At 40.4% G+C, this 25914-nt stretch overlaps 2 protein-coding genes across 13 annotated transcripts in view; one reads left to right on the plus strand and one right to left on the minus strand.

The window, feature by feature from the left end:
* Positions 1–25518, plus strand: part of LOC124956912 (dynein regulatory complex subunit 7-like) — a 26743-nt gene extending 1225 nt beyond the window's left edge. The window contains exons 1-10 of one of the 2 annotated variants that reach the window (XM_047513345.1): positions 18739–19838; positions 19965–20321; positions 20398–20824; positions 20961–21218; positions 21285–21444; positions 21522–21588; positions 21663–21866; positions 21975–22187; positions 22254–22487; positions 22572–25518. In XM_047513345.1, the coding sequence (XP_047369301.1) occupies positions 19836–19838; positions 19965–20321; positions 20398–20824; positions 20961–21218; positions 21285–21444; positions 21522–21588; positions 21663–21866; positions 21975–22187; positions 22254–22487; positions 22572–22751 (2103 nt within the window). In that variant the 5' untranslated portion in view covers positions 18739–19835 and the 3' untranslated portion in view covers positions 22752–25518. Of the gene's footprint in view, positions 1–18738; positions 19839–19964; positions 20322–20397; positions 20825–20960; positions 21219–21284; positions 21445–21521; positions 21589–21662; positions 21867–21974; positions 22188–22253; positions 22488–22571 lie in introns of those variants that run through there. The other variant, XM_047513344.1, reaches the window with a different exon arrangement.
* On the minus strand, positions 18071–25914 carry LOC124956921 (FERM domain-containing protein 8). 11 transcript variants are annotated; one of them, XM_047513374.1, is made up of 7 exons: positions 25686–25914; positions 24733–24891; positions 24201–24641; positions 23620–24074; positions 23391–23549; positions 23088–23283; positions 18071–22989 (listed from the first exon to the last, which is right to left on the minus strand). In XM_047513374.1, the coding sequence occupies exons 2-7, from the start codon at positions 24821–24823 to the stop codon at positions 22949–22951; spliced, it is 1383 nt and encodes a 460-aa protein (XP_047369330.1). In that variant the 5' UTR covers positions 24824–24891; positions 25686–25914; the 3' UTR covers positions 18071–22948. The 11 variants fall into 11 exon arrangements, 8 of the variants coding, with proteins under 8 accessions (XP_047369330.1, XP_047369329.1, XP_047369325.1 ...); XM_047513373.1 differs by having other exon boundaries at positions 25129–25914; XR_007103405.1 differs by having other exon boundaries at positions 18071–22364; positions 22451–22989; positions 24201–25914.

Genomic DNA, 25914 nt, shown 5'->3' on the forward strand with positions numbered 1-25914 from the left:
AGTGCGCACCACGAAGGATCGATCCCCACGATCGATCGCCGCGATGTATACCGTTAAGAGGGAATCGACCGAGATCGCCGTGTTCCGGGCTCGACCCGCGCGCCGCTTCCGGTCATGACGAGATAGAGCCAGAGAGAGAGAGAGAGAGAGAGAGAGAGAGAGAGAGAGAACGGTCGTCGAGGAAGCCTCCTCCTTCTCCCCCCTCCTCCTTCTCCAGCACCTTTCTCGCATCGACTACTCTCCTTTCCCAGCCCCCTCCGTCGCTCGCCCCCTCGACGTTCGTTTCTTCCGTGCTCAACGATGCGGCCATCCGATACGAAGACTTCTATCCGCGATCAGTCTCCTCCTTCGTCCTATCTCGTCAAATTATATCGCGAAAGGGAGCTTTATCGCTATTCGCGATTTTAAAGAAGAGAACGGCCATTCTTAGGTTCATTACGAATTGTCGTTCTCTTCAATTTTCTTAAGAATCGACCAGGACGTGCTTCTTCTTAACGAGTTCTTTGTTCCTCCGAACATGCTCCGGATGCGATTAGCGATTGATGATTACGTTTGTGGAAAATTCACTTTTTACTCGTTATCACGGGATAACTCGTTCTTTCCTCTTCGAACTCGAAGATGTTAACGGATAAGTGAGGAATATAAAGATCGAAAGAATATCCTAGATTCTTCTTATGTAAATCTCGTTGGAATGATCGAGCAAGATTCTCGACTAGCTATCGCGTTTCGTCTATGGATCTAGAAAACGAATCGTGCGGTTTAAATCCAGCGGAGTTCTCTTCTTTTATCCTTGCTCGTAGCATCGGCAAGTTGACGACGCTACGGATATGACGATGACGAAGAAAAAAGACGAAGAAGAAGAGAAAGCACTCGATGAGACTCCGCCTCGACCGAACCGCGATTCGACCAACTTCTTGTATGGTCATCACTGCGATCTTCGAATCGTTGAGCCATGATGAGACGAACCGCTTCTCGCATATCCGCCACGTTCTTGCGAGAACTACCCGCGTGGCATCTCAATGTCGAGAATGGATAACGACTTCTTTTATCCTTTCATTGGACGTTGGAAGAGTAGTAACTCAACGTATACTACAAGGAAATGTCTCATTCAAACAACTTGTCTTAACTTTCCTATCATTTTTAAATTGGACACCAAACGATCTCGATCTTTTTTATTCAAAAAGATGTCAAAACTACGTCGAATTGTTCCGCTGTTATTAATTTCCGTTTTATATTTATATCAATTACTTCACCGTATTACCTCGTTAATCAGAATATTTTGATTGAAAAGAAAATTTCTAGAGCGAAGGTAGTACGAACGAATAATTGAGACGTATGTCTCTTTTCTTTTTATATTTAGATGCGAGAGAAAAATTATTTATTTATTCTTTTATCAGGAAGTCTTCGCGACGCGTTAATTCGTCCTTTCCGCTTGACAAGTTTAAGCAAATATACCTCGTATTTATTTCAAAAGGAGACGCAAAGAGGAGAACTTATACATACATATATGTATATATATATATATATATATATATATATATATATATATATATACACGCGCGCATATAAAATTGATTATATGTAGGTATAACGCGGTTAGGAAGCGATGAAAATTTGAAGTAAAAATTGTTGTAAAAACGTATCGAAACCAGTTTCAGTTATATTCGATCGGTATGATAAAACTAGCGTTAACGAGGTCGGAAGTTTGAATGATAAAACTATAAAAGTTGGTTGCACTTATCAAGATTAAGCCGCTCGAAATGAAACGTAATTTTGAAGTGTAATTTTGCGACGTCATTCCCGCTCGGACGATTGGTCACGAACGATAATAGATGCGAATGTATCGTTCGTGAAGGCGCGGCAAAGTTTCGTGCGAGCAGTTCGGGATAGCAGCAGTGCGCAGCTTCGCGAATCGACGCGTTACGCGGGGACCGTTAGACCCCGTTGTAATCGCGACTGACGCACGCGGAGTTAACGCGACTATTTCCAACAGGATGTTGCGACAGCCGACTTAACGGAGTTATCCTATACCTCGGAAGACGTTATCGGCTTCCTCGAACCTACGAATTTCGTCTCTATATTCCTATTTTATATAACGTAAACTTGCGAGATCTATCTTCCAAGATTATCGTAAAGATAGATAAAAGATCAAATCCTTCCTAGTTATCACGATTTATCGCGTTTATATATAAATCAATTTTTACATAAACAAAAAAATTATAAAAATATGAAGTAACACATTTTTTCTTGCGCAATCAAACTTACAAAATACGTATAAATAGAAATATGCAATATAAATATGTTAAAGTTACACGAGAGTGTTAATCAATCCTGATTCTCCTCGAGAAAAAGAAAAGAAAGAAGCGAGATATGATTAAAAATCGATCGTTATAAGAATATTATGTCATCGATACTCTATTTGAATTTCTTCTTTCTCAATTTCTGTGCGAAGCTCGAATCTCGTATCTTGGCTTTCGGGGCAGAGAGAGAGAGAGAGAGAGAGAGAGAGAGAGATCGTAGGCCATGGTAGATTGCTCGATCCTTTCACAGCGATCGATTCGGCAGCGGTCTCACCGACATTTTGTCCACACGCGATGCGCGTATGCGCGCAAACACGGTACCCATTATGGAGGACGTGTATAAGACACGACCGTGCTGCGGTACGGTCATGCCTAATAAACTAGTAGCCGACCGTACTACGCTATATGTATGTACATCACCCAGCACTTGCCCGGTTTCTATGCGTTTATCGAACCTCGAAAATTGGTATGCCCCGGTTAGAAGCGTATTTCCGTTTTTCCTTATCAATTTTACTTCTAATTCCTAAGAGTTATTTCTTATTATCACATTAGCTTCTTAAAGGATTTACCTTTTGCGAATTTTACGAGGGCGTACAATTTGAAGAATTTTCTATTACACTTTCGTGGGTCCTTTAAAATCAGGCTACCTAGTTTACGATACGTGTATATGTATATAGGCAAAACTCTTGCAACAACTATATACTCTGAGAACCAAGTTTTAATATAGCACTAATATACTTATAAAAATTGCATAAACCAATACGCACATCGCACCAAGTATTGCACAAGACAAAGGAGATCCATAATGTAATACAATGGTTGATGTAACACGGCCGCAGTCCTTTATCGTGAACGTTTCTATATAAAATCATGAGAAAATGTTGACAATCGAATAGTAAGATGTGTTCAATATTTCGCTTTAATTAATTAATGAGACAACGATGGATTGCTATATACGGTACGTGCCTTCATCGCTATGTGTCTTTCTATATCTGTATTTCTTTTTTCTAAATGAGTCGAACGAAAGCAAAAGTAATTTCGATTCGTTTGAAGCGCATGAAAATGAAAAAAATCCATGAGAAACGATGTTAAAAGAAACAATGGAAAGAAAGAAAGAAAAAAAAAGGAAAAAAAGGAGAAGAAAATAGCAAAATGATAAAAAAAGAAGAAGCTTAAACGCGACGATAAATCCTGTATAATACTTAATCGTGTTCATCCTTTCTCCCTATTCGTTAAAAGTGAACTTAATCCCGTTTTGCATAACCGTATTGGAATCGACGTAATATCATAATACTTCCTGCTCCCCCCTTTCTCTCTCCCTCTCTCTCTCTCTCTCTCTCTCTCTCTCTCTCTTCATCTCTCTCTCAGCGTGCACGCGCGCGCGCTTGGTCGCTCGAATAAGAAAGAAAAGCTACCCGACCGACGAAGAACCCGTCCGTACAGCTTCTTCCGTTACTACTTTCCTGTTATTTCCATGCACCAGAAGAGAAGGCAAAAGTCAAAAGATTCGACATATTTATCGGCACATCTTTTCGCTTTTCGATCAGATCTTGTTTATCTTTAAATCTATTCGAGGATGGTCCTAAGAAAAGCGTAAAAAGAATATGCGATGGTGAATAGAAAAAAGAAAAAAAAGAGAGACTGGCGGAGACAGAGAGAGAGAGAGAGAGAGAGAGGGTTGGGGGAGGGCGCGGGGAAATAAGAGAAGAAGAAAGAGAGGAAAAAAAGAGATAGATAGAGAGAGAGAGAGAGAGAGAGAGAGAGAGAGAGAGAGAGAGAGAGAAAGCGAGAGTGGTAAAAAGAGAATCGAAAAGATTTGTCGTCGCACCCACTCGTGCGGAATATTACGACTCGGTGACGTCTGTTAGGACAGTTCCGCTTTAAAAAGAATACTTTAAAAGCCGGAGGGTTTATAACGGGCCGGGGTATATAGCACGTATAGTATAGGGAAGGAAGAACTACATATAGAGGTGTAACGAGCAGAACTCAACTCACGAACTCACTCCCAGTTTTTAGTGGCAACTTGTTGCTCTATGCCCATTCATACGGCTCTAACTCCCATTACGTCACGTCACATCAACTTATAATAATGGTAATAGCAGGACCGTCTGCGAAAGCCGAATTCGAAACAGGACTATATGCATCTAACGGCATGGAACGGACATACACCTTTGACAAATCAATGTCAAACGTTATTTCTCACGAGACTATTTTCTTTGCATTTTCTCTCTCTCTCTCTCTCTCTCTTTCCCCTCTCTTCTCCTCTTTTTTTATTATTTCTTTTTTTCCCCTTATTAATTTAACATCAATTTTTCTACCCTATCATTTCATCCATGATAATATTAGAAAGAATTAGCAGGAAAGTGACGATATATTAAATTGTAATGAAGTAATAAAGATTGTCGTTGTAATCCGACACTTTTATATAAACACGCAACATTCGTATCGTTCGCATCGCATTCAATAAAATGAATAATTAACAATTGTGTAAATAACGTTGAGTCGACCAACGGGAATATATTCTTATCTAATTTAGACCATACGGAAGATCAAGAACTAACCATACGGTATATATTTTGGAGAAATATATATAAAATGAAAAGATGATAGAAATCTGAAAATGTTGAGACCACGTTATATCGAAGCCGCGTTGTTTAAGTAACGCGTTATACGAGGGTTACTCCCTGAATTTCAAGACCGCGTTATATCGAAACCACATTGTTTAAGCACCGCGTTATACAAGGGTTACCTGTACTACAATATTTTGTGTGCGTACGCGCGCGTATGTGTAAGTTTATGTGCATAATATCACAATACTATATGTCTAATAGCAATATACATGTATAATTTGTAGCGTATCGTTTATTCAAATCAAGATAATTAATTCGATGAAAATCCAATAGAAAGAAGAAACGAAAGAAAAAAAAGAAATTCAGCAGAAACAACGAAGCTATTCGATAAAAAGCCGCTTAGATCTTTCGTTGTAAAGGTGTGGAGGGGAAGAGGAAGGGAGATGACGCTTTTATTTTTTCGCTCACACGCGGCAGAGCCGAAAATGGGAGTAGTACTTCCTGACTCCTTTTCGGGTTGGATACTGGTTAATGAATTTATGCAAGACCCGTGGCTTCAAAAACGTAAGCGATGTATTAAACGAAGCCCGGGATTTGTATTGGTACTTTCCACGAAATTAGCGCAAAGCTCCCTCACGAAATATTTACAAAATGACGATGCGTTCCGCATTCTCTCCTTTATGTTCGTTCACACTGTAATTTCGTACGCTTAAGCGCTACTCAAATCGCCGTTTACAAGGTTCGCCATCGTTATCTAATCGAACTCGTTCGGTCTTTCTCTCGTTCGCCTGAGCGGACAAACTGCGAACGGTTTAAAAAAAAAAATAAAAAAAAAAGAAGGAAATCTTCTCTTTGTCAAAATTTATCTCGCATCACTTCGAATAGGGGCACTCGATCGAGAAACTTATTATTAAATTATATCCTTATCACGATATCGTATATCCACGATACTGCGTATCCATTATGATTGAATACGCAGAAACGTTTAATTGATTTCCAATCGTCCCTTGAACCCTTCCAAATTATTTTTCCTTTTCCTTTTGTAATATGCTTCGCGCTTTATCTTTTCTTTTTTTTTTCCCCCCCTCGAGATAGCTTTCTGTCGAGATTATTTTGATCGAATAAGTAAGTTGGCAAAAGCAATCGTTCGAATAGAAACGTTTATATCATTAGAAATTCTGCGTTGCGTATTAGATTAAGAAACATTTTTCGAATAATATGAACGGAAACCTGTTGTTAACGAGTCTCATTTATCGGGTTTAATAGATTTTATGACTCTTTTTTCTCGATATTTCACTCTTTTACACTTTCCTACAATAAAACGTATATCGAATTATAACTCGATCTCGAGGAGAACGTTATAAATTATACGTCGATGCGAATTTCTATCGCGTACCGCGTCGAACGCTTCTAGATATATGCTCATCGATATGTCTCTATTTCTAAGAAAATCAAATGCAATAGTCGATATTTAGAAAACACAACATCTTCCTTTCTTCTTTGTTTTTTCTTTTAAAGAATATGAAGTAAGATTTAACAAATATATGCGTATGATTATGTTATTTTAATATTACATAGAGATTATACGAACGATCCTAACTCTCGCAACGAAATCGCATACCGATTATTTTTCTACATCTTTCTTGCATTCCTCTTTCTTCGTTCTCTTTCGTTTTTATATTTAGCAATTGTATAGATTAAGAAAAGTTAGAAACGTCAATATTTTCCCCTTTGTCCCTTCCACCTTTTGCGCATAGAGAAAAGTTTATAAGAGCAAGCGATCATTCGCAAATTGTTCGATTGTTGGCGCAGCTAAAGGGAAGAGCTTTTTCGTTTTTTATCATGCCAGACATTGAAAAAACTACTCGTAGAATCATGCGATGGAATGAAGAAAAAGCTTTAAGAAGCTTATACGAACAAAGATATTTCGAATAATTTGCATTATCGACGCCTACGAATAAATCCTTTCTATCTTTTGATAGCAGTTTCACATTACCCTTTCTCTTTTTACTATTGCTGTTGTTATTATTATTATTATTATTATTATTATTATTATTATTAGTTTGATGCGTCTATATAAGAAATGTGTATTATCATAACTAGGGCTATTTTTGTTGGCTATCTTTTATTACTAGATTCTTTCTCTCTCGAGAAAGACGTGCCACGCGTACTTTGTCCGAAAAGTAGTACGAAGGGAACTCGAGAGAGGAACGGCCGCGCTTCCTCATTTCCTCGACGCGTCCCTTCGACCGTTCTTCCTTCGACCATCCCGCCGGCCATCCCGCCGTCCATCCCACCGACCATCCCACCGTGTAGAATACGAACTGAGCTCCTTCCAGGAACCTCTCGCGCCCTTTTTCGGTTGCTTACGGCACGTCGGCGGATAAAGAAAAGCATCCTCTTTCGCGAGGCGGGGCCGTACATGGATTCGCTGTGCCCCTCGCTTTTCTCTTTCTCTCTCTCTCTCTCTCTCTCTCTCTCTCTCTCTTTCTCTCTTGTTCTTTTGTTCTCGTCTCCCTCTCTCCCTTTTCTTTTTTCTCCACGAAAAACTAAAAAGAGCTAGTCAGTTTTTGCCACGTGCAATATTCTTTTCTAAAAGAAGAGAAAGTTTCCGTCCGACGCCCTTCCTCGTTACGCTCCTTTTTGAGAACCTCGACTACGGAAAATCGATAAAACGTACTTCCCTTTTCTCCTCTCTCTCTCTCTCTCTCTCTCTCTCTCTCCCTCTCTTCGCCCCCCCTCTCCCCCTCTCTCTTTTCGATAATTCTTTTTAATTCGATTCGAAAAAATCCCTTTGTCCAGATCGTTACTTCGATCGATCGACCGAAGTAACGATCCTTTGATCGTCTTGGACAATAAAGAAGATCTTCGATGCGATACCGTCCACGATTCGTTTTTACATTAATCTTTTGTATTTGAGAATTTTGCCATGATACTCTTTGAATTGACGAGTAAAAATTCGTAAAGATTCAAAGAAAATGTAAATTCTTAGTAGAGTATATGCGCTGGGTACGCGAAATTCGTAGCACGTTCCTGTAGCGCAGAGGCTCGCGCGAAATGGGTCCCCGCGAGGCGTAACGTAGAACGTTTTCAGGGCCTCGGGCAGGGCAGATAGGAGGTAGTTAGCAGAGGCAGCCTCGTAAGATTTCGGTGTGGTGGTACGTGTACCTCATCCTGTCCACCCCGTCGACTTAAAGGTTCTTTCACACCGTACTCGCTTTTCTCGAGTTTTACTAGAAAATCCTTATCGAATTCCACCCTTCTCGTTGAAACATCGAAAATATCGAAATTATTATTGTTATAACGATTACCTCGAATTAGGCCCCATGAAAAAGCTACGAAGAAGATGGACCATCGGCGAAACGCCTTTGGAAAACTCATATTCACATAATATATATATATATATATATATATATATATATATATATGTATACATATATATACATATATATATATATTTTCGTAGTAAGAGTATATCTTTAACCAGTTCGTATAATTAGCCGCTCGGAAGCATTCAACGAGAAATCTGCTTACGTACAATCGCCTTTAATGAAGTTAACTTTAGAACCGGCCCGCTCTCGATATTGCCTCGCATCCCCTTTTACGTATCCGTCGTTCTGCGACCTTACGCGATGCTTGCGTCACTCTTTTATTTTATAATTTGAAACGTAGGAGAAACAATAAGGAGGGAAAAGAAAATAGCACGATTTAAAGGACAAATTGTGAAGACCCCTTAAAAACTCTGTTCGCCCACCCGCGCACAAGCACACGGTTACGAACCATCGCTATACACGTGCAGCTCGCGTTGCACATACTTGTGTTGGCCCCTCTCTCTCTCTCTCTCTCTCTCTCTCTCTCTCTCTCTCTTTCGCCTTCACCATCGCCTCGAGTTTTCCCTCTCGCTCGCACCTTCCTTCGTGTTACGACTCTCCCTTGCTCTCCCTCGCTCTCCCTCTCTCTTTCTCTCTCTCTCTCTCTCTCTCTCTTTCTCTCTCTCTCTCTCTGTCTAGTCTTCCTCTCTCTAGCTTCTACCGCGCGTTCTTCCGTCCCTCTCGTTCGTTTCGGACCTGAAGACCGAAGGCAGATCGATCGGATGATTTTCCTCGGGGTTTTCCTCGACGACGACGACGACGACGACGACGACGACGACGACCACCCCACGACGAGTCGAGAAATTGCTCTCAGGACTCCCGATTCGAGTGAGGAAAAAATTCAGGTCGATCGAACGTTCTCTCTCTCTCTCTCTCTCTCTCTCTCTCTCTCTTTTGCTTTGCTCGCAAAAGAGTGGGGAGGACGGACGGAGAAAGAGCGACGAGCTGGAAAGCCGTCGAGCGGTGAGGACGGCGAGAGAGGTAAGGGGAGGGAAAAAGGTGTCCCCAAACGGAGAACCGCGCGCGCGGACATCGCGGCTCTCTGACGGATTTACGTCGGGAAACGAACGAGGTCACGGACTAGAGAGAGAGAGAGAGAGAGAGGTAGAGAGACTCCTAAGGTGGGAAGAAAGAAAAAAAAGAAAAAAAAAAAAAAAGAAAAAAAACGGACGCGTCGAACACGGAACGTAACAACCTTGACGAGCCCTCCGACACTTTTTTGCGTTATTTTCAAAGAGAGCGGAATGCCTTTCTTTGCTTGCGTAAATGATCCTCTTGGATTTTTCTACTAACAATAAGTATTCTATAAAAAAAAGTTCCTTCGGAAGAAACCTCTTTTCTCCTCTCTTTGAAATTATTCGCTTAGTTAATACATTTTCGTAATTTATCTCTCTTACTCGTCACTTTTTTCTTTTCCAACGAGTTGAACGTTAGGTCGGACTCCGACATTGTACGGTCCTGCTTTTCGAGAAACTCGCTGGCACTGTCGTCGGCCGATAATTCGAGTCGCCGCAAACTCGACGTCTGTTCGCGACGCGGTGCAAAGTTGGCGGTGGATCGAGAAGAAAAAGAAAGAGAGAGACAAAGAGAGAGAGAGAGAGAGAGAGAGAGAGAGAGAGAGAAGAGATAAAAAAATCAGCTCGTTTCAAAGGCCGATCTAGAAGGAAAATAACTTCCTAAGTTCTCTTCTCTTTTGATAAATCTTACAAATCTTTGGAATAAGTTGAAATATCATCTATCGCTCTCGATATCTATAAGAAAAAGATAAATAAATGAATGATTTAAGAAAAATATATTTATATATTGAAAGATCGATCATTGATTTTCATTAATCGAGTCGAATTCTTTTTGTCAAAAATTGAATAAAGTGTTTTATGCGTTCTTCTTTAGGCATCTATCGATGATTTGCTAAAAATGATTGAGAATCAATTGTACGAAAAGCAAGTTTTTTATTCTCCCGGAAAAAATATCGAAATATACTTTGTTATCATAACATTTTTCCATTACTTTAGAACGGTACTTCCTTATCTCATCTTGCAAAGGCCTCCTCGAGAAAGAGAGACCTTCTCGCACGCTTTTATTTGTCCATCCTGCGAAACCGTGCCGTCTCCTTCGTTTCTTTCTCTCCCTTTATGCTATCTCTGCGAGCAACGATAATTTGCTTCGGCGCCTCCTCGGGAAAGGGAGGCAGAGAGAGAGAGAGAGAGAGAGAGAGAGAGAGAGAGAGAGAGAGAGAGAGAGAGAGAGAGTGAAATTCCACGAAGACCGATAGACGAAAAGATAAATGCACTACTACTGCCGAGTCTCTTTCCGGACGTCGGTCTCTTCTCTTTCAATTTCTTCGCTATCGATTTCGACTCATCGACAAGCTTTTTTGGACGATCAATACTCGTATAATTTCGTACCGATCGATCGAATTCGAAATGACGCCCGTATATGCAAAATAAAATTTGCATCCTTGTCGAGGAGCGAACACGCTCTTATACTTGTACGACATACACCTTGCGTTATTATCGCCTTTTCCTCATAGAATGAAAATTATGATGCTTAAAATGCGACATACGCGTACGTTTCTCTCTCTCTCCCTCTCTCTCTCTCTCTATATATATATATATATATATATATATATATATATATATATATATATATATATATATATATATATTCATCGTAATATATTCATATATATATATACACACACACACACATACACGACTATTCTCTCTATCTTTACATATTTCTACATATCTCTCTCCCAACCTATCTCTTTGTCCTTGTTCTCTCTTTTTTTTCTCTTTTAACAAAAATTCTTCCTTTACTCGACAAGTTTTTCGCGAGGATACGAGTCGGTAATTTCTCGCGGAAGTTAAGTTTTTACGGTCGCAATCTGCGCCAGCAGATATAACGCCTGCGTGTCGCATAAAAACGAAGCTTCATGACGTCATTTAACGACGCCTCAGTGACATTATCGTCGTAATACAGCACAGACGGTCTTGAAATGGCGATGTCTTCTGAATCTTTTCCGTGAGTTCTCCTTAAAGAGCTACTTAGATTTCGAATGTTTGCAACGAACAAGTCATCGAGTATGGATAATTATGAATATATAGAGATAAAGAGAGAGAGAGAATCATTTTCGAATGAAACTACGCATACTTTTGGCAACCGGTAGAGTCAGTCACCTCGAGCACCCTTCATTCGATTACTATGTAGCACGTTCCTCGTCACCTCTCCCGCCGCGTCCTTCGTTGCGTCAATCCGCCCCTCCCCCTCCTCTTACCTCTTCGGTTTCTCCTTTCCTCTTACGGTTGGTATCCAACTGCCTTTCTATTTAACAAATCGAACGAGTGCCCATCAATTTCAGGTAAGTGCAGTAATGCTGAGAGTAGGAAAAGATGGAGAAAGGGGAAAAGGGACGAGGTTACAGATTTCACGATAAACCTTCTTCGTTTCCCTTTCGGTTTCTCCTTATCCTCCTGCAAATCGTCATTAGCTTCTAGCTAAAACGTTTCTCGTATATTGGTGGTATTAGAACGCGTTACGCGTCGACCTTTCACGGCCATCCGAGAACGAACGAACCTAACGGAATTTTAACGACCCAAAGAGCATTAAAAAGGAGATTGAAAATGGCCCGTTGCTACGATGGTCCGTTCGACGAAATTATAAAAGAAGAAGAAGAAAAATAAAAGAAAATATTTTTAAAAAGATCGACGATTCGTATTCGTATTGGCAAAGACTAACTTTCCCCTGTTCGATGTTTTCGTGGAGTTTTGCGTCGAAAGAAGAAGCAAAGCGATCGCGTGCAACGTCCCCATCATCTTCGATGTGTACATAATTTCTCTTGGTTGGTCCCTAATCGAGCTCGTTCGACCCTCCTCTCTCCATACGTCGTCGTCGTCGTCGTCGTCGTCGTCGTCGTCGTCGTCGTCGTCGTCGTCGTCATCGTCCTCGTCGTCGTCGTCGTCGTCGTCGTTTTCTGATCGCGATTCAGGTGCGTCACGAAGAACCGCGTGCCCGCGGGGCATTGATTTTGGGACCCCTCTCTTTACATGCGCACGGTGTGTGTGTATATATATATATATATATATATATATATATATATATATACATATACATAAATGTACATGTATTGTACAACCATATATACACAGATATACTATATCTATCTGTAATACATATTTTTTTCTCTCGCATATTCGTGAGTATAAAAGAGAAAGAGAGAGACGGAGGGAGGGAGAAAGACGGGACAAAGGATTTGCAAACGCATCGATGGCACGATCGCACGAAATCCTTTTTCAACGGCAATTTCGACGAGGTCGACGTAGCTCACTGGTAGACACGTTCGACAGTTTCTATCGTTCGCATAGATAGAACGTAGACCTGCCTGCCGGTTCTAGGGGGGTCATCGAGGTAGAAGAAGGTCGAAGGTGATGCTTCCTTTGGTGGTAGTGGTAGTAGCGACAGCAGTGCCACGATATACTAGTGGTAGTAGTAGCGTTGGCGCGCCAATGTCGAGGAGCGGGTGGACGAAGGATGGACCGAGGGAGCCGTGGCGGTGGGTGGAAAGGGGAGGACACTTTGGAGGAGGAGAAGGAAGAGGCGGAGGTGGAGGAAAAGGAGGAGGCGAACGTGGTGGGTGAGGCTGAGTCGGAGCGAGGACGCGAACGAGTGGAGGGTGGTAAAGAGGGTGGCGAAGAGGGTAGAGGAGAGAATGGCGAAGAGATCGGGGGTGAAGTGAAGAGAGGGTGCCTAGCTGGAAACGCGACGGTTCGCCGGCACACTAAGTATAGGCGTCCTCGCGACGCCGGCCGTCAATATACCACCCCTAACTAACCCCTAGGGGGTCTGTGGGTGTTGCTACCAGAGTGTATGAGAAAGAGAGAGAGAGAGAGAGAGAGAGAGAGAAACTAGCTTGAGATCTGAGCGAAAAGGAGCAAGACGGGTATATAGGGTATAGAGCGAGTATACGGGTAGGGTGGCTGCTTTTGCGCGAGGGGTCGGTCGTCGTCGTCGTTGCCATCGTCGTCGTCGTCGTCGTCGTCTGCGTCGTCGGCATCCTCTTCGTGTGCGAGAGCGAAGCAGAGGTGGATAGGTAGGTAGGTAGGTAGGTAGGTAGGTAGGTAGGTAGGTAGGTAGGTAGGTAGGTAGGTAGGTGGGCACCAACCAACCATCTATCCCATCCTATAGCGAACGGCGCTATCCTACCCTGGCGTAGCTTAGTTTAGCTTAGGGCCCTGGGAGGCCGAGGGAGAGAAACGTCGCGAGAGAAAGAGAAGACCACGGGGGAAGTGGGAGAGAGAGGCAAACGATGGAGGATGCTACGAAGAGCCAGAGAGAGAAAGAGAGAGAGAGAGAGAGAGAGAGAGAGAGAGAAAGAGAGGGAGAGAGAGAAAGAGAGAGAGAGAGAGAGAGAGAGAGAGAGAAGCGTAGAGACACCGAGGGAGAGATCGGTGGAAGGAGAGAAGAGATAGGATGGGCGAGCGAGGGAGATAGGACGAGCATAGGGTCGGTGGTAGGACATTGCGGATATATTCGCCTCTATCCGACGAAGCAGCAGCTTCCTCCGCGCGTACCACCGTCGTCGTGTCGACCAACCAACCAACCAACCAACCAACCGACCGACCGACCGACCGACGGACCGACCGACCGACCGACCAAACGACCGACCGACCGACCGATCGACCGACGGACCGAACGAGCGAGCATCCTCTCCGACGTTTCTCTCTCCTGGCCATCCTGCGACGTAATCAGCGAGAGAACCACCACCCAACCCAACAACCTCCGGGCCTCCTACTCTTCTCGCACCCCCTTCCTACCCTTCTCTTTACGCGCAACCCCTCCTCCTCTCGGCATCCCTTACCGTTGCTGCCGTGGCATGCATCTATCCGGACGTCTATCTACCTATCTCGATGCACTGGGTGTCCGTCCGAAAAGCGGTCCACGTTTCCTTCTGCTCACCTACGTGCCTACGCGTCAGCTACCTCATCCTCGTACTTATCACGATTAAACTTATATACCCATATTAAATGCTTATCTTTTTCGAGTTCGAATGAGAAAAGTATAACGAGCTCGATTTCTTAACTAATACCGTTGACGACACCGTACATGAAACGGACGGTAAAGAAAATGCTCTCCTTGATCCGAATACGAACCAGAAACAGAAAGTTACATTCCGTTTCTTTGCTATCTGATTACGAAATTTCCTCCGTTTCTATCATTCCGAACAACCCTTTGGCACTAGCCAAGTATTTTACCTCTTAAAAAAATGCTAATCTTCGTGGCGTCTTTCTTTGTTCGCAATTATTCGTGGCACTTTATAAACTCGGACTACCTTCGACGATCCTTCACCCTATTTAACGGTAGTTTCGTAAAAGCGTTTAAACTTTTCTCCGTGGAAGGAACTTGGCCCGTAAACGAACAGTGGGTCATTAAGTATCCATCTTCGGTCGTTCGGATCTCAGTGAAGAAGTTAGAAGTTGAGGAAGAAAGAGATTCGACGAGCTGCGAAAATTCGAAAAGGAATAGCGTAAACCGCAAACCCTTTACCTCGAGGCGATTGATTTAACGACGAAAAGAAAAGCGTATAAAGATACATCGAATGTCGCTCCTGAAAAATTTCAGTTTCTACCTGAAGGAGAAAAAGAAGAAACTAAGAAAAACTAAGGAAAATGAACGTTTGGTCGCGTCGTATCGTCGACATTGGATATACATAAATTCACGGAAAAACTCGTAAAGACAAAGGCACTACTCGTTCGCCTAAAATCGGTTAATGACTCCGAGATACGAGGTTGAGCTTCTCCTTTTTATTTATTTATTCTTTTTTTTTTCGTCGCGGTGTGAGAATATGCGACCCGCCGGTAATAATAACGCTTCGGCAAAGGCGAGGGTGGACGAGTGACCATACCAGGTCAATACTCGTACGTACATACACACAAATGTATATATATATATATATATATATATATATATATATATATATATATATATATACGCGCGCGCACGAGTCCGTCTCTGTGAATGTATCTGTTATTGCGATATAGATGTTAATAGGTTAGGGGGTCTTTAGAGAATGCGGGGTGAATCACGATTTCGATAAGGGTTTATATATTCGCTCGTTCATCTCTCTCTTTCTCTCTCTCTCTTCTCCCTTTTCCTTTCTGCCTGTGCCTCTTTCTCTCTCTTTCTCTCTCTCTCTCTCTCTCTCTCTCTCTCTCTCTCTCTTTCTCTTCTGTCGTCGTACCGCGTTCATTCCGCACCGCGCCATACCGTTTCTCCCTTTTCTTCCGTCGTTCGCTCATTGAAAAGCGGCCTTCCGCATAGGGTTTCCAGCGTGCCGACTCGGCTACACGCTAAGTATGCATGTACGCGTACTTACGTACTTACGTACGAGCTTGAATAATGACGCGCGCTCGCTAAGTATTACGTATCTACGTATGCTCGTACTACTACGTATGTACATGAGCGCGAATGCGAGCGTGAGCGTACTTACTTTATAGCATCTACGTCGGAAACACGTGTACCGCTCGTTAAAACACACCAAGCTCCACTCCGCGTACATATACGTCACCGGTATTTTCAACGATAGAGAACCTTTGCTATTTTTGAAAAAAAAAAAAAAAAAAGAAAAAGAAGAAAAAAGATGGCATACTTTTTATCTTTGTTTTTCTTGTTCTTAAGAATTGTCATCGACCAATAAAAAAATACTTTTCGTCAACCATCTTCTATCTCATCTTCTTTTTTCACCGATTTTATTTCATTATATGCTATATAATACAGTTTAAAATTATTATGTCGATACGTAGTTTTTATCGTTCGATATATCATAAAATTTTACGTGAACGTATTTCTGTACGGTAAAGAAAAGAGCTCCTTGTTATCGATACGTCACTAAAAATATTGCATTTGTGTGTTTTAAAGAAAAAAGAAAAAAAAAAAAAAAAAGAAAAAAAAGAAATCGGTTAACGTACGGGTCGAAATCTTTCTTCTCGTTCGTTCGGAGTTTCGCGACGAAAGTGAGCGTACTCCATTCTTATAAAGTTTAAAACTAGACTCGTGCTGGATTCGCTTTCTCCCCTTTTGTTCCGTCCTCCTTTTCTCTCTTCCTCTCCCTCTCTCTCTCTCTCTCTCTCTCTCTCTCTCTCTCATCTCGTTCTGCGCAATCAAAGGTATAATCCGCACAATTGCCGGCAAAGTTTCAAACTCGCTCTTTCGCTCGTTACGACTGAAAAGTACACGCAAGCGATTATGACGCATAGAGCAACGATCAGCACGAAACAATAACAAAATTAAAGCGGATAAACTGAAATGTTTTTGACCTTTGAATTTATACTACTGAATTAATAGGAAGCGTATATATACGTCTACTAAGAAAAGAAAAGGAGAACGAAAACGCAAAGTCTATTCATTTGTAATCAACGACACAACGTTGTAAATGATAATCGTGATAACTCTTTTCGAGTTAGGACATTGTCTATGGAAGAGAGAACAGGGAAGAACGGTATCGTTCGATTCTCCGTAGTTTTCTAAACACCGCGTAGATCTAAGGGCGTGCGCGCGCGGGCGCACGCGTGGGTTTCATCGGTGTATCAGAGCGTGTACGGTATGTAAGTCGCGTAGGTGTAAACCCCGGTAGTGGTAGGTGTGCGAGACCGTAGGGCGATCTCCACCTCCGGCAAAGCGCGACTGCATATACTTGTATGTAGACATATACATATGTAAGTATGTATGTATACATACGTAGGTAGGTAGATAGGTAAAACGGGCGTTGATGGTGGTGGTGGTGGTGAATGGTGGTGTTGCCCGTTCGCCTAACTCACGAATACGAGGGGCTAACATCTAGGCGAAGTACATAGGTAGGAGGGACTAGGTACTATCTAGTATCTAGTAATACCGGGTACTAGGTACGTACGCGCCGCGGACGCCAAATAGCGGTTCGCATATTCAGAGATAGCGACGTCGCTCGCTCGGCGCGCGATCGCCCCTGATTTAGGTTTCTCTCTCTCTCTCTCTCTCTCTCTCTCTCTCTCTCTCTCTCTACCTCTGCCTTTGCTTCTACCTCTATCTCTATCTCTACCTCTACCTCTACCTCTATCTCTACCTCGTCCTATCCACTCTACCTATACCACCCCTCGTTCCATCGCTCGTTGCTGCTCCATCTTCCCGCTTCTCCACCCTTCTATCCTCTGAAGCACGGACGCGCGCGCGCGCGCGCGCCCATACTCCTTTTATGTATACGTGTACACACGTATACGTGGGAAATGACGTACACTTAGACGAGACTAACACGCTTTGCCTGCTTCGATGGTCGCATCTTCCTCGTCGTCGTCGTCGTCGTCGTCGTCGTCGTCGTCGCCTACGGATAACGTCTTCAATACGGGCGAGTAAAGACGACAACGACGACGACATCGAAACTTTCCAAAAATCGCTGTCTCACTCGGTACTGTACTCTGAAGCACAGCCAGCCAATCCGGGTCGCTTCTTAAATTGTTCCAACGAACGATCCGGACATGCTCTTGCACCCATGATCGGCTCCACGTACGCGCTTTTATTTCCTTCCTTATCGCATCTAAAACATACGAGACGAAGCGAGAGTAAAGAAAAAAAAAAGGAAGAAAAAGATAAAAAAACGGCAAATGGACAGTAACGAGAAATAGATGGCGATTCTCGAGGAAACTAAATCTTACCACCTCGGCGATCCCTTCTTTGGATGATTTAGTTAAAACATCTACACGAAGTCGCAAAAGGTCAAGGAGACTCTCCGTGACAAAATACGAACTACGAACGACGCGTTGCTTGGAAATGAAAACCGAAAATGAAGATAAGACACAGTGGATCGAAGATACAACGTATTTAATTAGATTATTAGCAAAGACCAACAAAAACAAAAAGAAGAAAGTTGCGAGTTTATGTTTTTTACATGTCATGTTATAGAAATAAAAATGATGTGGCGAAAAGTGTGTTTCCATGAGGAAACACAATATAAGGAAATGTCTAAAAGTTATTCGCTATATTAAAAAAATATATTAATGTTGGATTGATTGGTGCGTCGTAAAATAGTTTCGAAGATCATAAGGTTTGTACTTGAAGGAATAAAATAAGGAACGTTTTGGGAAACATTTGTATGATTAAAATAGAGGAAAGAACGAAGAGTCGATGAATGAGAGACACTGAGCGCAGCTGCCGCGCGACGCGGCGGTATCTCTCCGCGTAGTCTGCTACCTCACACCCTCGTCTTGCGCGACCCAGCAGCAACAGCAGCAGCAGCAGCAGCAGCAGCAGCAGCAGCAGCAGCAGCAGCAGCAGCAGCAGCAGCAGCAGCAGCAGCAGCGGCAGCAGCAGCAGCAGCAGCAGCAGCAGCAGCGGCAGCAGCAGCGGCAGCAGCAGCGGCAGCAGCAGCAGCAGCAGCAGCAGCAGCAGCAGCAGCAGCAGCGGCAGCGGCAGCAGCAGCAGCGGCAGCGGCAGCACGTGGGTGCTGGTCGAAGGGGTCGCGCGCGTGGAATGAGGGTGACGCAAGGAGGAGTTGGAGGCGAAGGCGAAGGTGGGAGCGGAGGTTCGAGGAAGAGGCAGCGACGGTGGCGGAGGCGGCCGACCGATCGCGAACGCGAGGGACTCCGAAGGGCTCCGTAAGGACTCGAAAGGGCTCGGAAAAGCTTTGCCATTGCCACCCACTGACCAATGCTTTCCAACCTAAACGAACATCCCCTTTCTAGTCTCTCTCTTTTTACTCTCGGGCTTACGTCGAAAAATGAAAAATCTCCTTCTTGGAAAAAATTTCCCTCTCCGTGACGTTTCGTCACGTCTAACTTTTCGCTATCGCGTCGTGACGCAATGTTAAAAATATTTTTTAATTTTTTAATCGTTGAACATGCAGAAATTACCGTTTGATAAGCTTGGTATTATTCTTTTATCACGTAGCTTGTCATCTGTAAGAACGAACGAACAAAGATTTTGAATCGATTTCGTGAGTTCACGATACACACAACAAGTTTATATTACTATCCAACTTTTTTCTCCGTCTGGTCTAAACATTCTTTCAGCGCGCAAGCGGCGCTATATATTCCAAGCGCATAGATCATAATACAATAGCGTAGGTCAGGAAACAGGGAAGATACGCAGGCCGCTTGCCATGTGCTCGACGACGCATTTCGCTTCGAGTTACTCACCCCTCCCGCCTTCGATGATCGCCCTCGCTCACTCTGTGTGCCCCATATTTACTCTTTGGTATTGTTATTATTACTTCTGTCGTTTTCACTAAACTGTCCCCTACTTACCGACGATGCAGCATCGTTTCTTTCTCTATTGCTTTTACGTCGGCAATGTCTTCTACGTTACCGACCACCGATTAATTCTAATACCATATAAAATATCCATTTACCTATCGTAATCTATCTTATCCGCTGATAATATGGGCTCGTTAATACGAATGAAATATTATTAACTAGACATTTGAACCATTGTCATATATGACCTCCATTATGCAATAATGATTATCCTAGATGATGATAATTATTCTAGATGGCGTCACCTAATGATCATCTCTTATCGCGCGCTTTTTGATTTATACGAATCCTCTGTATATTTTTCTCTCCAAATCTTGAATGGTAATAATCGAAAGATCTTGAAGAGACACACGTCATAGAATCGCATGATAATAATAATAATAATAATAATAATAATAATAATAATAATAATAATAATATGTTCTCCATTAATTTATTATTTCTCAGCCAGCAATCCTACGCTCCCCATCGTGGTTAATCAATTTTCGCAGCGGTAACAGTTTCGAGTGTGCAACGTTCTTGACGAGTCTCCTATTAGGACAAGGATATAATGCATTTGTAGTTTTTGGCTATGCATCCCGCGAACAAGTTCAATACAATAGAACCAAAATCTCCTGCCCGTATTTACCGGAAGATTTGAAAGAATTAAAACTGTCGAAAGAAGAAGATGTTAATTTAATGTATAAATTGAAACCTCCGGCGGATTTTAGAAGCAAATTTTTATTGAAACTGGATGCCAGAGAAAAGCTTAAACTGGAAACTGAAGTCCAAGAGGAAGAAGAAAAGCAAGCTAGAATTATAATTGTATGTATTTTTTTTTTTTTTTTTCTTTAACAGAAATAATACGTAATAACAGTTCTATATTTATCATGATGCTTAGGAATTGGAAAAACCACCACCAGATAAATATTATGGATATAGAGTTCATGCATGGGTCGTCGTCTTACCTGCTCTTAATAATATGAAAGAAAGACAAGTTAAAAATCCATTCTTTATCGAGCCCTCGTCCGGAGAAATGTACGATCTGCTCGATCCTCGAACTAATCTTTTATACCTAGGTGTAGAAAGTATCTGGAATGATCAAAATTATTGGATAAATATGCAGCAGGATTCGACGATCGGTTGTGACAAAATAAATTGGAATTTAACTCTAACGGAGCTATGGGAGCATCTACTTCCTGGCGAATCATGGATTATGCCGGACGTTGAGGATGATCTAAACGAAGAATTAAATATTGAGATAGAGCGGGAGAAACACTTAGATATGCCCTCCTCCTATGTAAATGAAATATACATAAATAGTTTAGGTGATTATATCGATCGAGCCTATAATATTTTTATGATTTCATACGCGATTTGTTTCATTACTTTCTTACGCAGATTTGTATCCTTCTTTTTTTCTCCCCAGCAACACAATATAACACAAAGTTGCTCCGTTTATAGATTTTGAGAGGCGATATCCTCGAGGTCATAAGACAATATTTTACAAGAAAGTTAAAGTAGATTTGTATGCTCCTTATACGCAGTCAGATGGAATAATAGAAAAACTAACAATATATGATGATTATGAGTATACAACTCCGATTGAAATTTATGAAAAATATGCTAATAGGAGCGATAATTTAATAAAATCACGAAGAAACTTGAATACCAATTATATTATCGATTACTATGAAAGGGGTCGCTCTGATGCATGTAAAGGTAATTGATACCTAAATAGATTTTCTTTCAATTCCATAATATTTTCTAATAATAGAGAATTTTTAGAACATCGCTATTATAATCACGACAATAGTTCATTCGTATTTAGCGAAAGAGTATTATGCTTCTATGACATGGTTCGTCTTGATGGATTATCAGAAATCCATATGTATCCTTTCCGTTTAACACAATATTATGTTAATCGTGAAGATCTCCTGTACTACAGGTAAGGCCACATTCTATCTTTGTAAGCAATGATTCTAACATTTGGCAATATAATAGTCAATATTTTGTGGCACTCAGGAACGCCGAGTTCTCGCCGTATAAAGATGAATCTACAATAGAAGGAATACATTATCGTTATATTCAAGTAAGTTTTTATGTCTGATAGTGAATGATAATATGTTCTTGAAAAATGATCTACTTAAACATTTATTTATTTAGACGATAACTGAAAAATATCATAGGAATGAAGTACTACCGGCATCTAGAGATATTGCTGTACGTGAATTTGTTTTAACGGAAAAAGAGATACATCTGAAATTTCATTATGAAGAAGAAAGAATCACAAGAGCTATACGGGTATATAAGAAGCCAGAAACAGGAGAACATCTTAATATTCATACCGCTATCATTCAAGGATACAACGTAAATATTTCTTTAACGTTAACGTTAACTTAACGTTATCGCTCCCCAAATCATATTCTTTTCAATAATCGCTAATAAAATTGGTACTTTTCATTTATTGTTGTGCAGTCGGATATTATGTCACCGCCTGAAAAAAGCTTACATCTATTTTATGAAATAGAAAAATTATTAAAGGAGGAAGACCAATGTGTATCTAATATCAGAGATGCCGAAACTGAAATTTCTTTATTTATAAAAAGACGAACGAGCGAATATTTAAGTCCAAATTTAATGATTTCTTCGTTCGACAGAAATAGAATTGATACGGGAAAATCTATAAAGGTATTCCCATGAATATGTCTCATATATTATTGGTATATAAAAAATACTCATCTAAATTTTATGCAGGCTACAACAACGATATCTTCTTCGCAAGACATTGCAAAACCTCCTGATCACTTGGCTCCGTACTTGGCACGAATAGGAAATCCAAAGCAGATAAGTAAAGCTCAAGCATATCTATTACGAGAAGATTGTCTAAATGATTTTAAGCAATCAGAGGTGGATAAAGGGAATCTTATTTTACGTCAATCTGAAAAACTTACACAGAAACTGAATGAATTGCAAATGTTACTAACACAGGTATTAACATTGCATGATCAAAGGTTATATTATTAATCCGTAAATATATTTATATGTAATACAATTGTAATATTTTTTATTTAGAATGAAGATTTAACACGGGAGGAAGAAGAAGAGTTTATAGCAAAAAGCAACGAAATAACCTTTAATCTGCAGTTGTTGGATATAAAGTTAGAACGTCATAAGAATTTAGTTCCTATACGATATAAAATGCTAGTAGAGCTTTTACAGGAAGACGAACGTCTTTCCAGTCTCTACAAGTAACAACATATATTAACAGTAAGTTAAAAACAATAAGGAACTTTTATATTTATATAGATAAATGTTACTTTGTCTTTTCGTGTGTGTGTGCGTGCGTGCGTGCGTGCGTGCGTGCGTGCGTACGTGGATGATGCGTGCGCGCGTGGCTGCTGCGTCATGCGTGCGTATGTGTCACTTGTCGCATTATTTCGAAGTGAAGACTATTGGAAAGACCAAGAACCCATTTGCCCGATGCATCGACCTAAAACAATTGGATCCATTTCAATAAAATTAATAATTAATAGATTAAACGATTATTTGCATAAGTAAAGAAAAAATATTTCTATAGTATAGTATCACCTTCATCATCAAACGTTGCCAAAGTAAATTTGCTAAGTTTATTCGTAAAACTACCAGTACTGTAGGTAGTAGTTGCAGAATGATCCAATTGACGTTCGCTATTTGTACCATCATTGTGAGAACTGTGATTGCGATTTTCCTCGGCAAAACCAGAAATTAAAGTGTCCATCATTATTGCCTGATACATATGTATTATCTTTAATATTTATTATTTCCTTATTATTATTATTATTATTATTATTATTATTATTATTATCATTATCATTATTATTATTATTAGTGTTGTTATTTTATAAAACACACTTGTCTCGAGAATACTTGTAGAATTTTATAAACGCGTGCACCATTTTCTCTAACAGGAAATTGTAGAAACAAACAGGGCAGACAATCGGGGTTTCTTTCGTCGGAAGGTTTTGCCATTTCCCAACTTAATTCCGAGTATTTCAATCCTAATAGAAGACTCTGTTAAAGAAAACTAAATCGTTATGGATATAACAAGAAACGAATGAAAGATGTAAATTTGTTGACTTACACATTGCATATCATCTACAATGTATACTCCCGAGGTGTTGATAGCAATCAGGACTTGTAAGTCACGATTCGTAATCCATGATGCTAGTCCTCTCACAGGACGTTCAATTTGTCCTTGAAAAAAGGCAGCACCATAACAAGGTAGGCCCCAACAAAATTCAAGATACTTCCTAATAAGTTTTCTTGGATTTGTATTCGCCCCAGTATGATTAGGTATTCGTTTATATTGTTCCAAAAGGCGTGCTTCTGGTGCTCCTTTACCTCCCACCAAACCTAATCCAAGTCCTAATCCTAATAAAAGACTCGGTGATGTGTAATGATGTGGTAAAAATTTTCCTCGGTGCCTTCTAAAAAATGCCAATGTGTGTGTTTGTGAGTTATACGGGCCTATTTCAATACGTGCTTGTAATGCTCCTAAGCTTGCATATCGTGCTTGCCCTTCGCATGGATATCTACCTATGACAACGACATACATTTTTGAACTAAGAATAATATAAATATATATATATATATATATATTCGCGCGTATCTCTCTTAGGATTATTAATTTATACCTTATACCTTGTTATCAAAGCTTATTACCTTGTAAAACATTGTGCCTTGCTTCTGCATACAACAGTTCAAGTACTTTAGCCTCCTTTATTTGCTCTTCGTCGTATCTAGAAAGAAACACATTCCTGCGAAAGTATAATAAAGGTTCCTCGTCGGTTCCATCTCTTTGCGAACCATATTTTTTAACTAAACGGTTCCATTTGGCGGCTAATTCTATTGGCTTGTGATTCGGTCTTAATTGAATCTCCAATTGGGATGAGCATAGCCATAAAGCAAATACTGGCTGCCCGATTAAAGGCGGAGCTCTTGCCAATCCTAATTCTCCTTCCGTTTGTACTATAGTTAAAATTTGTTGTGCGGTCGAGCTTTGCTCAACTTCCATTGTTACAAATACTCCAGTCATTAGGTATACTGCTATGCGCACAGTAGCTCTTCCAGTATTCATATACTGTGCTTGGCTCATCATCATTGCTTTGTTAATGATGATAATAATAACAACAACAACAGAAGAGAAATTTAGTAAAAATAGCTTGTCGAAAAAGTTGCTATAACAGATACTCACAAAGTGAAGCATGTCCGTCGTTTTTATAATCATTTGGATATCGTTGCACCAGTTGGCCCCTTCGAACCGAGCAATCCTCCTGTGTTTCCATATTTTTTTAAGGAAGCTCTTTTATCTTCTCACCAGAAACAATCTTCTTTCAAACGTTCGTTTGAAATCCTTACGTGCGCAAATAGAGTTTACAATTAGTCATTATGTGTTCGAACAAGTAGTGCATATTTTCCTTTGTTTGCAACATTATGTTTATATTTTTACGCTTATTCAAACTGATTGAATATTTGTTACGTTTATGTGACTTTTTCTAGACAATTAAATTTCCTTACTGTCTCCTTTTTCAATTATTATAATATCCATAAAATTATAATAATGGTAAAATGTTAAATTTATAGTTTATACCTTACAGAATAATTCTCGTAATAATGAAATTAATTGAGCTGTACGATATATTAGATCGAATGCACGAATTTTTGCTGATATTTGTAAGACACTAAAAGAGTGTCTCATAACAAGAATGCACTGCCATCTAAACCATAGGTCCGATTATTGATTATTCTGGTTCAAGAAGACATAATGTTTTAAACAATCATTTCTTCCTACAAAACATATTATGTACAGTTACATTTCAAGATACATATCAATTATACGTATAATTTATTCATATATTATGCCCTTTTTTTCTTTTCTTTTCTTTTCTTCTCTTCTCTCTTTTTTATCTTACGATTATGTACCATCGATTTTCATTACTACGATTTATATAAAAGTATATATTTAGAAAAAGAAAATTTATATCATTATACTACTATACTTTTATTAACATATTTGTAACTTTTTTTTTTTTTTTTTTTTTTTTATCAAAATAAAAATGGATATACATCGATAATAGTCGTATTACATAATCGTATATACAAATACTGTACATGTACACGTGTTGTTAGTTAGTTATTTATATTTACCGCTTAATTTTTCATTGTTTCAATCGCTCGTTCGTGTCCGTCTTATGTAATATTTGTAATATTACACAACGTAGATTTGCGCTCAATAAATAATTATTTGTTAAGGCTAACCCTGAAGATCAAAGACAAACTGCATAGATTCAAGGGAAATCCTATAGAGATGTAAAAATAGTAAAAGTACTTTTTGCTTCTGTGGAAATATATCACACGGAATTTGGCGAGAAATAGA

The sequence above is a fragment of the Vespa velutina genome, chromosome 24 (assembly GCF_912470025.1).
Source record: "Vespa velutina chromosome 24, iVesVel2.1, whole genome shotgun sequence".
Taxonomy (NCBI): Eukaryota; Metazoa; Arthropoda; class Insecta; order Hymenoptera; family Vespidae; genus Vespa; species Vespa velutina.

Excerpts from the sequence above, each read along its gene's own strand:
- LOC124956921 (XM_047513369.1), bottom strand. The coding sequence starts at position 24,765 with ATGATTATAAAAACGACGGACATGCTTCACTTTGTGAGTATCTGTTAT. Across the intron at positions 23,550-23,619 it reads TTGTAGATGATATGCAATGT|AGTCTTCTATTAGGATTGAA; the intron begins GTAAGTCAACAA and ends TTTCTTTAACAG. Across the intron at positions 23,284-23,390 it reads TACAAGTATTCTCGAGACAA|ATAATACATATGTATCAGGC; the intron begins GTGTGTTTTATA and ends TAAATATTAAAG.